This window comes from Heterocephalus glaber, unplaced genomic scaffold (genome assembly GCF_053883595.1).
Source record: "Heterocephalus glaber isolate CG9 unplaced genomic scaffold, H.glaber_assembly_v1.0 deba00001235, whole genome shotgun sequence".
Lineage (NCBI taxonomy): Eukaryota > Metazoa > Chordata > Mammalia > Rodentia > Bathyergidae > Heterocephalus > Heterocephalus glaber.
This window is the reverse complement of record NW_028258222.1, coordinates 104,326-120,743: the sequence shown is the minus strand read 5'-3', so window position 1 is coordinate 120,743 and position 16,418 is coordinate 104,326. Positions and strand designations below refer to the sequence as shown.

Here is a 16,418-nt window from a genome sequence, read left to right as displayed (position 1 = left end):
TAATAATAAAAACAAAAGGAAAGAAAAAAAGCCCGGGCGTATGAAAAAGAAGAAAAAGATAGGAAAAAGAAAATGAGTCATAAACAGAGAATGTGTTTTTGAGTGGTTTCCTTCTAGGATCTGCAGTTTTGATATCTAGCAAGTCTTGGTTATCTCTCCTTTGCTTTCTGGCCTGTGGGTTTGTGAGATGTGCCCCCTATTTCAGTGGCTCCGCTACTCCATGCTGTGGCAATGTTCATGCCAAAACATGGCCTTGCTCCAGTTGGTAGATGGGGCAGGCAGTAGACCTCAGATCTGTGCTGGATGTAGGCAGCAGGGCAAGGGTTCAAGTACTTATTGCTGGCAAGCACTTTCAGACCCAGGTGTTTGAGTGCAACTCAAGCTGGACCGGGATTCTCACTGTGAAGGGTGGGACCGGCGTCCTTCCTGGCCTGTGTTTAAACTTCTCAGGATCGCCTAGCCTACTCCCTGTCTGCACCTTTTTCCTGTGGCTATCTCTTACCCAGGCACTGTGAGAAGGTAACACTGGGAGCCCTCAGGTGAAGTTGTTTTCAGTTGTTCTGAGTCTCATTTAAATAATCAACCCTTCCCAAAATGGTACCTGATCAAGTACTCTCTGGCAATATGGTGGGGACCCATGTTTGAATCTCTCTGGCTGTTGGCTTCTGTGTAGAGTTCCCTCCGAGCAAAACCATGTGCTGGTTTTTCAGTTCACAAAGACCATGGGCCCTGCTGCCATTTATCCTTGGATCTCCCAGCTCTGGTTATTTACTTTGTTTATGGGGAGCCCAGTTCCCTTCTCTGCAAGCTTTTGGAGCCAGGGAAAGAGTCCAAATTGTTTTCTTATCTCTGTGTTGTGGGCTAACTTCTGTGTAGCTTCTTATTTTCCTGTCTGTTTCTTTTTTGATTCCTGGCATCTACTTCTGTTTTTTTTTCTTCAACAAGTTATTTTCCAGCGTCTGGATTCTGGATCTTGGAGAGGCTGAATTTTGCTGCCTGTTAGTATTCCACCATTTTCCTTCTCTTAAACCAGAATTTTGAAGACAATGGAATTATAGTCATAATGTGCTGAGCAAAAAACCCCCCAATCATCCAATGATTCTATATCTAGCAGAAAGAGCCTTCAAAAATAAATGCAAAATAAGCACATTTTGGGGTATACCAAAAATTAAAAGAATTTGTTTCCAGCAGACCTGGAGTACCAAAAACCTTAATAACAAATATAGCATTTATAGCATATAGAACAGTAGAATATAAAACCATGGGAACACAAAAGGAAGGTGATAGAATTATATTATCTTAAGTTTCTAATTCTGTGAGGTAGAACACTGCTATTTGAAGGTAGATGGTAATAATTTCAAGATGCTTATTTTAATCTCTAGAACAACTGCTAAAAAATAACATCAGTCTGAGCAAGATTAACTGCTATGGAATTGCTCTCCAACTATAAACAGCTAGAAGACAGGACAAAGATATATGAAAAAACTTATTTTCAGACATTAGGTTGTAGGCAGTGCAGGATGCTGATCCCTGAGGGAGGGAAGTAAGCAACATGAGCTCTACAGATGTCCCAGCATGCTGTCTCCAGGAAGTTTCCAGATTGGATTGGAGCACATAGAACACAGGAGAGTTTGGTGAAGCCAGGGCACCTGGAATCTGTGGGGGCAGAAAACTGTGAGGGCATGACAAATCTATAGAAGTGAGGGATCTCTGGAGATCCATAGACCGGTGCTCTGGAATGAATACTCAACCAGAGTATTCTGGTTGAATACTCTGCATGTGCAAAATATGAAAGTCTACAATGCTGGGGAAAGTCACATTGCAAACCAATATGCTGAACAATTCTAAGAGCTCACATGAAAATTTGTTTCACTAAGCATAGTGAGAGGCTCATTTATGAGGCATTGGCTAGAGTCCTTGGAATGGAGTAAAATTAGCCACAGACTAAAGGCCTCTTTAAACCCACCCTAATAAAACTTAAAAGCCAAATTCAAGATACTTCACACTTATAATTCCAGAACTCTGGGAGGCTGAGGCAGGAAGACTACAAATTTGAGCTCAGTCTGGTTAATATAGCAACTTGGCCAGACTCTGTCTCAAAAGAAAAAAATAAAAAATGGATTAGGGGTGTAGCTCAGTGCAAATGCCCTGGGTTCAAGCCCCAGTACTGATAAAAATCAAATCATGTCAAAAGGAAGTAAATAAATTGTGTGCCAAAACTAATTACAATTCTCTCTAAAAGAATACTGTCAAGTTCAGTACCCACCAACTGAAATTTTGTTCAACATCAAATAAAAGATGACTTAGTGTGCAAATAAAACCAGGAGAATGACCATAGGTAGAAGAAAGAACAATCAGTAGAGACTCAGAAATGCAGAATAATAAGAAATCATTCTGATGTTTGAATTATCAGAAAAGTATATTAAAAGTTATAAATGTATTCCATGTAGAAGATAGAGTAAGATATAAATGAAAAGAAATGAGTGATAGGTCCCTCGTATGTTTATAGTGGCACAGTTTGTAATAGCTAAATCTTGGAAATAGCCGTCAATCAATGAGTGGATAAAGAAGATGTGGTTTTTTTATACAATGGAGTATTACTCTGCCATAAAGAAGGATGAGCTTCAGACATTCATAGCTAAATGGATAGACCTTGAGACCATACTCAAGTGAAATAAATGAGATACACATGTTTAAATACCACATTGTTTTCTCTTGTGTGAGAAACCGAAAGTGGAAATAGGGACTGTAATGTGTAATGATATTGGGAAATGGGAAATGGGAAGAAAATGTTCAAATGGGAAGGGGAACAAGGAAGGAGGGTGGGAGAAAGAAGGAAGGGACAAGAAAAACAGTGAAAATAAAAGGAAAAAATGGAAACAAAGCTTTTGTACATGGGGAGGGGAGTGGTGTGGGGGGGGATGGGATAAAATAAAATTTATTTTAAAAACCAATCAGTAAGTGGGCAAATTAACTGAACAGACACTTCTCAGAAAAAAAAAGAAAAAAAGAAAAGACAAAAGAGTGATAGGTAAAAAAGATTCAAATATTATACAGTAGTACCTTGGTTCACAAACTTAATTCTTTCCACAGTTCTGGTTGAAAACTGAATTGGACAAGAACCAAATCAAGTTCAGTGGTTAGGTTCAATGTTGACTTTATGGGGAAATTTAATTCAGTCCTCATCCAATTCAGTTTGCAACCAGATTGGTGCAAAGAATTAAGTTCATGAACCGAGATACCACCATATCTAAAAATAAAAATAACAGTGTCCAAAATGAAAACAATACACACATGCACAGAAAAGTGAGGTTAGTAGCAGATTAGACACTGCAGAAGGAAAGATAATTGAGCGTGAAGATACAGCAAAAATGAAGCACAAAGAGTGGACCAAAATTAATAGCACATCAGTTATCTGTGGAAAAATAGCAAGTTGTCTAATGTGTTTAATTGGAGTTCCAGGAAAGAGGTGGGTAGGGAGGAAAATTATTTGAAGAAATACTGACTAAAAAATTTCTAAATTTGAAAACTATAAAGGTTCAGACCCAGGAAATTCAATAAACTCCAAGTAGAATGAAGATAAATACAATCATACCTAGACGCATAATAATGAAATTGCTGAAATCTAGCAATAAAATGAAAAGTTATTAAAAGTTGCCAAAGAAAACAGAACATATTACTTACAGGGGAGCAAAGCTAAGTATTACAGAATGAATATATGTATCCATACAAAATCCATTAGTTGAAATACCAGCCCCTTGTGTGATGAAATGAGAGTTGGGGCCTGGGAGGTGATTAGGTTACAAGAGTGAGATTGGTGAAAAGGACCCTGGAGAGTTCTCTTGCATTCTTTTCACTGTGAGTTTACACGAAGTCTGTGACCTGGAAGAGAACCTTCAATAGAACCTGGCCATGTTTAGTACCCCATCTCAGACTTCTACACTCCAGAACTGGGAATATTTCAGTTTCTGTAAGCTACTCAGTATATGATATTTTGTTATAGTATACCTAACTAAGACACTAAGATAAAACAATGTAAGCCCAAAGACAATGGAGCAGTCCCTTCAAAGTACTTAAAAAAAATAAAAGCTGTCAGTTTAGAGTTCTATAGTCAATAAAAATATCTTTACAATTTTTTTTTCAGTACTGGGGATTGACACCAAAGCTGCCCTACTATAGAGCCATTTCCCCAGTCCTTTTTATTTTGAGACACTAAGTTGCCCAGACTGGCTCCAAACTTTTAGTCCTCTTGCCTTAGCCTCCCCAGTTGACTAGGATTACTGGCATATACCACCAAACCTGGTAAGAATTTCTTCAAACTAACAAAGGTGAGAGAATTTCTTATCTGAAAGGTAGGCTGGGGATGGTGGCACATGCCTGTAACTCCAGCACTGAGGAGGCTGAGGCAGGAGGATTTTTGTGAGATCTAGGCCAGCCTGTGTTACATAGTAAGCTCAAGGCCAGACTGAACTACATAATGAGACCCTGTCTCAAAAAGCCAGAAGGGAAAAAACAAGTTACTCAGAACCAAAATTACACCGGAAGGGAAGTTGGATGTATAGGTAGAACTAGAACTGTTACTTATGTGGGTTCCTTGCTTTTTTTTTGTTTTTTTTTTTTGTACCAGGGAGGTTCATTGTTTTTAAACTTGTTTCTATAAAAAAAATAGTTGCAGTATATTTTGGGGTTTATAACATTTCATATTTCTCTCACATACAGATGGGCCCCTGGCTTATGAGCATTTAGCGAAATGATGCTTGACAGTAGTGTGAAAATGATAAGCATTCAGTTGAAACCGTCCCTTGAATTTTGCCTCTGATCCTTTCCCAGGTGAGTGGTCTGTGGTGGGACCCTCTCTGTCTTTTTCTTTTTTTTTTTTTTGGTACCAGGGATCAAACTCCGGTCCTTGCGCTTGCAAGGCAGGCGACGGAACCACTGGGCTAAATCCCCGGCCCATGGGACCCTCTCTGTTAATGCTGGGCAGTGGCAGTTCCAGGCAGCCCCGCGATTGTGAAGATAAACAACCAAGAGTTTACAGTGGGCTATGTTGCTAAGCTAGGATGTGGAGCAAGGTAACTAATTTATTCCTAAATGTCCTCTAAGCCCATGTTAGATGTTTCCTGATTCTCAAATATGCATTTTTACTGATTCAAACACGTCCCAAATGAGGTATTTGATTGATCTGTTAATCTTTATTCAAAACAACGCTAGCTTCTTGTTTATTTATTTTTCTATACTACTTACTTATTGAAGAAAGCAGGCGATTTGTCCTGTAGGCTATCCCACATTCTGATTTTTTTCTTACTGGGGATTGAACCAAAGGCCTTTGCACTGAGCTACATTTGCAGCTCTTTATTTCTTTTTTTGAAACAAGATCTCACTAAATCACTACGTAACTCAGGCTAGGTTTGAGCTTGTGATCCTCTTGCCTCAGCCTTCCAGAGTGCTAGGATTACAGGTGTGCACCACCATGCCCAGCTTCCTCATCCTGGTTTCATTTCTATGTCGTTTTAATGTGCTCTTTTATTTTTTAGTAAGCACAAACCCCAAATCAATGTTAGGTGCTGTGCTAACATTTAAGCAAGAGTATGGTTTTAAATAGTACCTTTCTAATCAAACAGTTAATGGACAAATTCTTTTTTTTTTTTTTAATACATTTCTCTTTTTTATTTATTTATTTTTTTGGTACCGGGGATCAAACTCGGGACTTTATGCTTGCGAGGCAGGCGCTGGAACCACTGAGCTCCATCCCCAGCCCTATGGACAAATTCTTGACTGGTTGTTGACTGCTTTGTACGAAGTAGAGATTTTAGTTTTCTAAGCACACAGTAATTCTTCCTGAATATTCAGGAGTTCTTTTTTTTTTGGGGGGGGGGGTTATTCTTTTTGTGTAATTTTCCTTTCCTAATAACAGTTGAGCTTGTGTTTCAAGAGACTTGAAAGCACCCAGCCTTTAGTCCCCCATCTCTCAATGCCCTAAACATAAATCAGTGCCCTGCAGAAATAGTGACCACTGTGACAAAGCCCACAATCCGAGTGGCTTAAACAACAGAAATACATTGTCTCACAGTTCTGGGAGCTGTGAGTCTGAAATCAAGGTGTCAGCAGGATGATCTGTTCCAGTTTTTTTTTTTTTTTGAAGTGTTTTGAGACAGGGTCTTGATATTAGTTCAGGCTGGCCTTGAACTCACTGTGTAGCCAAGACTGGTCTCAAACTCATGGTGAACTTGCTGACTCACCCTCCCAAGTACTGAGATTACAGGCATGCGCCACCACACCCAGGTTATTCCAGTATTAAACGCATTTTCAATTTAAAATTTTTAACTTATGATTGGTATAACAGGATGTAATCCATCTGTCGAGGAGCACCTGTTTCATATATCATACCTTTTATTTATAAAGGTTTATTCAAATATATTTTTATATTCAAATATATTGTGATAAAATAATGCAAAGAATAATGGAGGGAATTGGAAGAATGCTGTTGTAAGGTTTTTGACTAGGTTAAGTGGTATAGTGTTATATTTGAAGATTGTTAAATTTGAAATCCTATAGCAATGACTAAAGCAGTATAATGTCAAAGTGGTGCAAATACTAATGCAATGAAAGTGATGTTTGGAGGAGGCATATTCCATCAAATGCTTACCTTAGAAAACAAGAACAGTGACATATCCATAGTCTATACAAGGAGTTAGCAAGCCTCAGCCTGTAGGGCAAATTCAACAAATTATCTGTTCCTGTGTGGCTTGTGACTTAAGAATGGTTTTATGTATTAAAATGGCCCAAAGAGAATGAAAAGGCAACTAATGTTTTACAACATGTGAAAATAAGAAGTTCAAATTTTGGTATCAACAAGTAGTTTTATTAGTATGCAGCTCTGCTCATTTACATTAAGTATTGTCTATGACTACTTTCCTGCTCTCAACAGCATGTAATACTTAGAACAGACTGTAGAGCTTGCAGAGTCCACAGAATTTACTATCAGACCTTTTGCAGAAAAAAACTTATCAACTTATAGCTGTGGCTCCTACAGATACCAAAATAAGAATATGATTATATGCTTCACTGTTGCCACTTCTATTTAACATTGCACTAGTGGTCCTAGACAGTGTGAGAAGTTAAGAAAAAGAAAGAAGTAGAAGAAAAGAAGCTGGGTGTGGAGGTTGATGCCTGTGATCCCAGCACTTGAGAGGCAGAGGCAGGAGGATCGCTCTTGAGTTTGAGGCCAGCCTGGGCCACGTAGTGAGATCAAGGCAGCCTGGGCTATGTAGTGAGATCCTGCCTCCAAAAAAAAAACCATGAAACTAAAACAAGTAAAAGTATTCTGTGTGTATGATATGACTAAATATGTAGAAAACTATGGAATCTATAAAAACCAATCCTAGTAAGTGAATTTAGCAAAGTCAATATATAAAAACCATTTGTAGTTCTCTGTACACTTTCTAAACTGAAATAAAAACTGTTTCCAATGGTATTAAAAACCCCAGACACCAATGAGTAAATCGAACTAGAAATATGTTCTCAATACTGAAAAGTGTAAAGCATTACCAAAGGGTTAAAAAGACCTAGAGAAACAGTCATGTCTTGGAAGGCTTAGCATTGTGAAAATGGAATTCTCTGTAACTTCATCTATAGATTTAGTGCCGTTTTCCTTAACCTTTTAGTGGGCTTTGAAGAAAGGACAAGCTGATTCAATATATTTTTAAAATCTAGTTAGGTGTGGAGGTGCATGCCTGTAATACCAGCAGTTGAGAGGCTGAGACAGGAGGATTGGTGTGAGATTGAGGCCAGCCTGGGCTACACAGTGATTTCAAGGCCAGCCCAAACTACACAGCAAGACCCTGTATTTATAAAAAAAAATATCCAAAGAAATAAGAGCCAAAGTAATTTTGAAAAAGGAAAAATTTGGAGGTCTTTTGTTTCTGGATATCAGGATTTTCTTTAAAGTCACAATAGTGGTCTCAGCATATGGATAAAAATATAGAAAAATAGAACCCAATGGAGCACTCAGAAATAGCCTCACATTTTCCATCCAAGGGCCAAGGTAATCCAACAGGAGAAAGAAAGCATCACTCTGTCTTCTCATCTACGTGGGAGACACTAAACGACCACCCCTACCCTACAAACAGAAACAAATGCAATTGCAATGGATTAAATACCTAAAATGCAAAAACGAAAAAACTATAGAACTTCTGTATTTCTCTTGCTACATGATGAATGCCCCAGAACTTAGTGGCCTAAAGCAATAATTTACTTATTACTTTACAGTTGCTATATGCCAGGAACTCAGGAGGAGCTTAGCCAGGTAATTCTGGTTCAGAGTCATCTATGAGGTAGGTCAAGGTGTTAGCTGTGTGTAGTCATCGGAAGTCTGGGTTGGGACTGGAGAACCCTTATGAGGGACCCATGTCCTGTGGCTTTGGTCAGAGCCTCGGCTCTTCCCTGGCTGTTTTAGAACTCAGTTCTTCACTGTCTGTAGGGGCCCCTTAGGACCTGGCAGCTAGCTTCCCTCACTGAGTGAGTCAAGAGGGAGAGCAAGGAGAAAGCTGCAGGATCTGTTGTGACCAAGTCATGGATATCGCACTGTCCCTTCATTGTATTCTTTCTGCTCATTATTCCAGCCTGGAGCCCACATTCAGGGCTGGAGAAATTTTTATTTTTTTAAAATATTGAGATGGAGGCCTTCCTTTCTTGCCCAAGATGACCTTGAACTCATGGGCTCAACTGATCCTCCTGCCTCTCAGCCTCCTGAATAGCCGGGACTACAGGTGCACACCACTGTGCCCACTGATGGGCCTACTTCTTAGAGGGAGGAGTATCAAAGAATTTGTGGGTGAAATTTTAAAGCACGTATAGCTTCTAGAAAATAAAAAAGGAAAATAACCTTATAAACCTGGCATCTTGAAAGATTTTTAATATAATATCCTAAGAGAAAAAAGCCTGGTGTAAGAAAATATATTGATAAATTAGAGTTCATTTAAATTAAAATTGCTATTCTTTAAAAGATGCCATTAAGAAGCCAGGCAGGCTGGCACACATATATAATCCTAGCAGTTTGGGAGGCTGAGCAGAAGGACCACAGATTCTAACCTACCCTGGGCAACTTAGTGACTTAGTGAGATCCTGCCTCAAAATAAAAAATAAAAAAGGTGGGGCAGTAGCTCAGTGTGAAGGCCCTGGGATCAGTCCCAGTACTGGAAGAAAAAATGCCATTAGGGTACAGGGTGTAGCCTGATGGTAAAGCGCTTGCCTAGCATCACTGAGGCCCATGCTCGCCTAGCATCTCTCTGAGGCCTTGGATTTCATCCCCAGTTCCATAGAAAAACAAAATGAAAAAACAGAAGATAAGCATAGAGTGGGGGAAATATTTCCATCACATTCCTGGCATTTTTATCTAGAGTACATAAAGAAATCTGACAACTCAATAGCAAAATGAGGAAAGGCAAGAATACTTTCAAAAAGAGGTTTTCAGTGGCCAGTAAGCATTTCAACGGTGCTGTGCATTACTGAGCTGGCAGGGAAATTAAATTCATAGTGAGGTATCATTGCACCAACTGCAGTGGTCAGTGAGTCAAAGACTGACGGTACCAGAGGCTGAGACTGTGCCCAACTGCAGCCCTTCAAGGTGAGGAGTGCACAAAACACGGTCCTGAGACTTGGCAATTTCACTTCTATGTGTTTGACAGAGAAGTGAGAATAGGTGTGCACAAAATTATGAACTCAAAAATGTTAGAGCAATCTTATTTTTAACAGTCAAAAATTGGAAAAACTGTAATTTACATCTGCAGGAAAATGGGTAAACAAATGGTATATGCACACAAAAGATTGCTGCTAAGCAGTCAGAGGTATTGAGCCACTGATAGACTTAGCAATGTAGATGAGAACTGTGTTAAAACAAATGACATACGTGAGTTTTACTGTATGATTCACATGATGTTCTAAACAAGGGGAAAACTGTTCTCCAGTGATGGAAATCAGAAAACAGCTGTGGGGTAGAGGAAGAGGGAAACGTTAGAAAGGGATATGAAGAACTGAGGGTGGGTAGCTCAGGCCTGTAATCCCAGCTGCTTGGGAAACTGAGCTGGAGGATCAGAAGTTTGAGGTCTACCTGATTAATTTAGGAGCAAAATTCAGCCTGTCTAACATGAAAGAAAATGAGCTTGGGCTGTAGGTCGGTGTGAGTGCATGTGTGAGGCTCTGTGTTCAGTCTCTAGTACCACACGCACATGCACACACATAAAGAAAAAGGCAGGGCGATACGAAAGAACTTCTGGAGTCTGGGGCGATGTTTTGTGTCTTTTTTTTGGGTGGGCAGTTGCATAGGAAGAGATCATGTCAGTGTCAGTAACCACCAAATAAAATTCTTAAAACCTATGCATATTATGAAATGTTTGCATCTTAGATTTTAAAATTTTTTTATTAGGACATGTTTGCAGTACATAATGATTACATTCATTGTGGGGAGTTGGTACATGTACGTAACACATCTTAATTCCTTTTTCATGCCCTTGCCCTCCTTTCCCTCCCCCCCTTCCATCTTTTTTCCTGTTATCCTTTATTTTGTTCTTTATTTATAGTTTGGGTTTCTCATATAAAAGAAACCATGTGATATTTAAGCTTGTGTGTCTGATATTTATTTATCTATACATTTTTTAGACAGGGTTTCACTATATAGTTCAGGCTGGCTTTGAACTCACTATGTAGCCCAGCTGGCCTTAAATTTGCTGCAATCCTCCTGCCTCAGCCTCCTGAGTGCTGGGATTACGGGTGTGTGCCAGTACACACACCTTTGTTCTGGTGTATTTCACTTAACATTATGGTCTCAAAGCGCATCCATTTTCCTGCAAATGACTCAAGTTCATCCTTTCTTAAGGCTGAGTAGTACTCCGTTGTGTATAAATACCGTATTTTCTTTATTCACCTGTTGATAGACGTACAGTATAGGCCATTTTCAAGATTTAGATATTGTGAATTGTGCTGCTATAAACATAGGTATACATGTATCATTGTGGTTTGATATATTTAACTCTTTCAGGAATATATCTAGGATAGGAATAACTAGGTCGAATGAAATTTCCTGTTTTAGTTTCTTGAGAAATCTCCACACAGATTCCATAACGATTGTACTAGTTTACATTGGCACCAACAGTGAAGGATTCCCCTGCCTGGTTGTTCCAGCATTTGTTGTTATATGATTTCTTGATGTTAGCCATTTTTTCTGGAGTAAGATGGGAATCTCAGTGTTGTTTTAATTTGCATTTCTTTTTTTAAAAATATTTTACAATTTATTTATTTATTTATTTTATTTGGGGGGGCATTTACCCAGGATCGAACTTGGGACCTTACGTTTTCAAGGCAGGCGCAGGAACCACTGAGCTAAATCCCCAGACCTAATTTGTATTTCTTTAATGGCCAGAGATGTTGAACATTTTTTTCATGTATTTATTGGCCATTTGTGCGTCTTCTGAAAAGTATCTATTTCAGTTGACCATTTTTTGGATTGGGTTTTTTGGGGGAGTAATTTGTTTGAGTTCTTTATATATTCTAAATATTAGTCCTCTCACCAAGGGATAGCTGGCAAAAAGATTTCCCATTCTGTAGGTTGTCTCTTTACTCTGTTGGTGGTTTCCTTTTCTGTGCAGAAGCCTTTTAATTTGATAGGATCCCACTTGTTGATTCTTGGTATTATCACTTTTGCAGTTGAGTTGTTTAGAAAGTCTTTACCTACAGCTATATCTTCAAGAATTTTACCTGTTTTATCTTCTACTAGATTAGGTGCTTCTGTTTTTAATATTTAGATCTTTGATTTTGATTTTAGTTTAGTACATGGTGAGATACATAGGTCTAGATTCAGTGTTCTGCATGTGGATAGCTAGTTTTCCCATTTGTTAAACAGGCTATCTATCCTCCAGCATATATTTTTTGGTTCCTTTGTCAAAGATCAGGTAGCTGAATGTGCTTGGACTTATTTCTACATCCTCTATTCTGTTCCATTGACCCACCTGTCTGTGGTATAACTTGAAGTCTGGGACTGTGATGCCTCCTGCATTGCTCTTATTGCCCAGAATTACTTTTGCTCTTCTAGCTCTCTTCTGGTTACCATATTGTCTTAGTTAATTTTTTTTGTTGCTGAGACAAAATACCTGATACCCAAAGTTAAAGGGGGAAAGGTTTATTTCCCTTACACTTTGTAGAGGTTTCAGTCCATAGTTGGCTGGCTCCAAGGAAGGGTGGCACATGGCAGAGGGGTGTCACAGAGGGGAAACAGTTCATTGTACACAGAAGACAGCAAAAGCAACAAGGGACCTTAACAGTGTCTTTCTGCCCCTTTTATCTTATCCAGGCTGCTTAGGGCAAGTAGCACTCACATCCTTAATCCTGTCTTCTGTGAGCCTAGTATTGGACCTTGAATCAGTTCCAGGGTCTCAAACTCTAGATCCAGCCACCTCTGAAAAAGCCCCACCTATGAGCACATGAGGCTTTGGGGAGACACCTAACACAAACCATAACACATACGAATTTTAGGATTGTTCTATGAGGAATCCTATTGGTATTTTGATTGCGATTGAGTTAAATCTGTGTATCAGTTTTGTAAGTATGGCAGTTTTCACGATATTGGTTCTGCCTATTAAGGAGTAGGAAGTTTTCTGATATCCTCTTTGATCCCTTTTCTCAGAGTACTGTTGTTTTCATTATAGAGGTCTTTTACTTTCTTGGTTAGGTTAATTCCTAGGTATTTAATTTTTCTTTTTCTTTTGAAGCAAAACATTTATTGGTAATTTTAGATATACATAATGATCACATTTCTCATAGGGAATTTGTACCTGTACATGATATATCTTGCTTCTTCTTTTTTTCCCATTCCCTCTCTCCCTTTGAGCCCCTTCTCCTCCTTATTTAGAAAGCTTTATTTCCATTTTTTCCTTCCATGCCTTTTTCATTGTCCCTTCTTTCCTTTCCCCCTCCCCTCCTTGTTCCCTTTCTCATTTGAACATTTTCTTCCCAATATCTATTTCCACTTTCAGTTTCTCACACCAAAGAAACAATATGGTAATGAAATCACTTTATCTGAAATTAGGATAGCTACTCCTGCTTTTTTTCCTGGGTTCCTGTTACATGGAATACTGTTTTTCATCCTTTGATTATTGTTTTTCTTTTTAGATTCAATGTGTTTCTTGTATACTGCATATCATTGAGTTTTGTTTCCTGATCTAGTCTGCCAATCTGTTTCTTTTGATTGGAGAATTAATTGATTTTTTTTTTTTTTTTTTGGTACTGGGAATTGAACTCAGGACCTTGCGCTTGCCAGACAGGCGCTGGAACCATTGAGCAGAATCCCCGGCAATGATTGGGGAATTGAGACCATTCACATTGAGAGTTATTGCTGAAAAATATTGACTCATTCTTATCATTGCATTATTTTCCTGTTGCTGATTTTCTTTTTTTTTCTCCATTTTGCTTAACTGCTCACTCTGTCTGGTGTATTCATTCTATTAGATTTTTTGGTATTGTTGGCTTTGTTGTGTCCATCTGGGATATATCCTTGTGAATGTTTTGTAGTGCTGGTTTGGTGGTCATGAATTTCTTTTTTTTTTTTTTTTTTTTCAGAATACCAAACTATATTTACTGTTTACAGTAGTAAAGGACAACAAATAATGTACACATTGGTGAAAAACCACAACAGAGCCAACAAATATCCCACCCCGAGCCCATACAGCAAAACAAAGAACATTTTTGCAGGATTTTAAGCAAGCAAGAGATGGTAGGTCCTTGTCAGGTGACTGAAAGTCAGAGAATGGCTGTCAAGCAGCAGTGGATCCTTAGAGGACAACAGGCAGAACTATGAACGTTGAAACTGGCAGAACCCAAAATATGTCACAGAACTGGAGTCACCGTACTAATGCACAACATCAATACATACTTGGAAAGTGGCGGAGCACAAAATCCATGAGAAGAACACAGAGTCACCTTTCCATGGGTTTCTTATGCGACCACATTTTAAAGTAGCTCTTTTACACAGTAACGTAACTGCAAATTCAGGAAACTTCATCTTTTCTTTATGAAGAACATAATTATTCATCAGAGGTGACTACTAGAAGTCTGAGGCCACAATACAATTACCAAGTGAGAAATGTGGTGTAGGTAGTTTATTCTGTGTTACAAAAAGGGAAAAAGCTGGTTTTTGTTGCACCAATCTTTGCCCATGTACCTTCACCATTTACTGAGCAGAGGGACGGCATCCTGAGCTTCAGGCCCCAGGGGACGCATCAGGAGCAGAGAGCAGGGCCACAGCACTGAATGACCTGTCATATGTTTATTACCTTTCAAGAATCGGTCCAGTGTTTCCCTTCCACTTTACCATATGCTTGACAAAGCCTCAAGTTTCTTTCTTTCTTTCTTCTTTTTAGAGCCTCAAGTTTCAATCGCAGCACTTGTGTCTACAGCAAAAAGTGAATGAAATTCTGCCAGTGGTCCCACAGCAGTACTCCCTGGGAGAATGTGCACTGTCTGTATACTTACCACAGGCAGTTCAGGAGCAGTCTCAACTCTGAGATGAGAACTTGGCCACAGATGGAGCCAACATTCGGCTACAATTCTTGTAAAAAAATGTTTTGGGAGGGGAGAAAAAACCAAAAACCTCACAACTCATTTTATCTAATCAGAAAACAATCTGGCCCAATTTAAGCTGTAGACGCGTCTCTAGGTGCAGTTCTGCATTGCACTGGAAGTGCACCCGACAGATGTGAGTTGGGTGGTGATTGTACTCGGCTCCCAGACTCCCGTGATCAGCTTGGCTGTGTGCTCACCACTCCACAGCAAACGCAGGGTGCACGACGGTCCCTCTGGAGGCCGCACCTCCCATCTGCTGCTGAAACGCATTGATGGTGTCCTCATTCTCCATCTCCAGCTGTGCTGCAGTATCTGTTTCATTAATGGGTTGCCCATCAAACCTGAATCTGATCTGTCTCATTGACAAGCCCTGCCTCTCGCAGTAGGCCTTCATCAGGTTGCTCAGTGGGATGTGCCTCTTGATCTTGAGCTGCACCACCGAGCCCTCCTGCCCAGCCACCTTCAGGTTGATGTGGTCATTCTCCATCTTCACAGCCTTCTTGGGCTTCTCCTCAGGCATGGCTGCGTGGTGGCAGCGGTGGCGACTGGCGACAGGCAGTGGAAACGCAGCGAGGAGCGGGCAAGTCACGCTCTGGGCCCCTCCGCTCTCCCACCACAACTGGTCATGAATTTCTTGAGGTGTTCTTGGTCATGGAAATACCTTATTTCTCCATCAATTTTGGAAGTTTTGCAGGTTGTAAAAGTCTGGGCTGGAAGTTATCTTTTAGGGCTTGAAATGTTTCACTGTTAAGCTATTCTGGCCTTTAAGTTTTGTGATGAGAAGTCTGCTATGTTGCTTCTTCTAACAGGTTTTAAGATTTTGTCCCATTGTTGCAGTTGTGGTATTTTGATTAGTGTGAGAGATGGGGCAGTTTTTTTGATTTTGGCTATTTGGGGTTACGTATGCCTCAATTATATGTATGTTTAATTCTTTTCCCATATTTGGAAACTTTCCTGCTATTATTTTCATAGGTTTTTAAGCTCTTTGTGCTGTTTTCTGATTTTTTACTTATTCCAATTAATCTTAAATTAGTCCTCTTTGTGTGGTCTAGCAGCTGTTGAATTCATTTTTCATGTTCTCTTATTGTTTTTAAGGTATCTGAGTAATTGGTCTATAAAGCATCTCTATCTTCTAATTCTGATACTCTGTCCGCACATTGGTCATTTCTGCTGCCTGTACTTTCCATATAAATTTTAATCTCTTGGATTTTTATTTAGAACCTTTTCATGAACTCTAGTTCTTTGTTAAACTGACCATTCATGTTTTCTTTTTCTTTTCTTTTTTTTTTTTTTTGGTCCCAGGGATCGAACTCGGGTCCTTGCGCTTGCACAGCAGGTGGCGAAACCACTGAGCTAAATCCCCGGCCCTATGCTTCGTATTATTTCATTTAGCTCAGCTTGCTTTTTACTAGTGTCTTTGTAAGCTTCCTGATTCTTTTGTATATTACCTCCATTATCTGGTTATATTTTGTGTGAGCCCTCCAAGCACCTCAGTAATATGTTTTTAAATTTATTCTGTTATCGTGTCAACTAATTTGGCTGTGTGACTTTTCCTTTCCTTCCCCCTTGGGTCAGCTTTTGGGGAATTGGGAGTTTTGGGAGGCATTTTGTTGCCTTGTTTTCTCATCTTTCCATTGTTTTGTTTGTTTGTTTTGTACTTAGGTATGTGGTAACCTGTAGTGGAAGGATATTGTTGCTAGTATGGATATTGCTTAGTCTGCTTTTCATGATACACTCAGGGAACGACTAACTATAGTCCTTTGCCTCTGTCCCAAGATCTGATCACCTGTGTTAATATGGGAGGGGGA

At 39.4% G+C, this 16,418-nt stretch overlaps 2 protein-coding genes across 41 annotated transcripts in view; one reads left to right on the top strand and one right to left on the bottom strand.

Moving 5' to 3' along the window:
- Positions 1–16,418, top strand: part of Shld2 (shieldin complex subunit 2) — a 100,087-nt gene that overhangs the window by 31,945 nt on the left and 51,724 nt on the right. For 21 of the 40 annotated variants that reach the window (XR_015451188.1, XR_015451186.1, XR_015451187.1 and 18 more), the window contains one exon: positions 4,720–4,830. The exons of 17 other annotated variants lie outside the window; for them this stretch is intronic. The gene's annotated coding sequence lies outside the window, so the exon portion shown is untranslated. Of the gene's footprint in view, positions 1–4,719; positions 5,073–16,418 lie in introns of all 40 variants that reach the window. 2 more of the 40 variants (XM_087210920.1, XM_087210911.1) reach the window with 1 other exon arrangement.
- On the bottom strand, positions 14,804–15,130 carry LOC101718438 (small ubiquitin-related modifier 3). The gene has a single exon (XM_087210950.1). It carries the CDS (start codon positions 15,128–15,130, stop codon positions 14,804–14,806), a length of 327 nt encoding a protein of 108 aa, XP_087067076.1.

What these genes read in the sequence shown, in the direction of transcription:
- LOC101718438 (XM_087210950.1), bottom strand. Translation starts at nt 15,130, where the DNA reads ATGCCTGAGGAGAAGCCCAAGAAGGCTGTGAAGATGGAGAATGACCAC.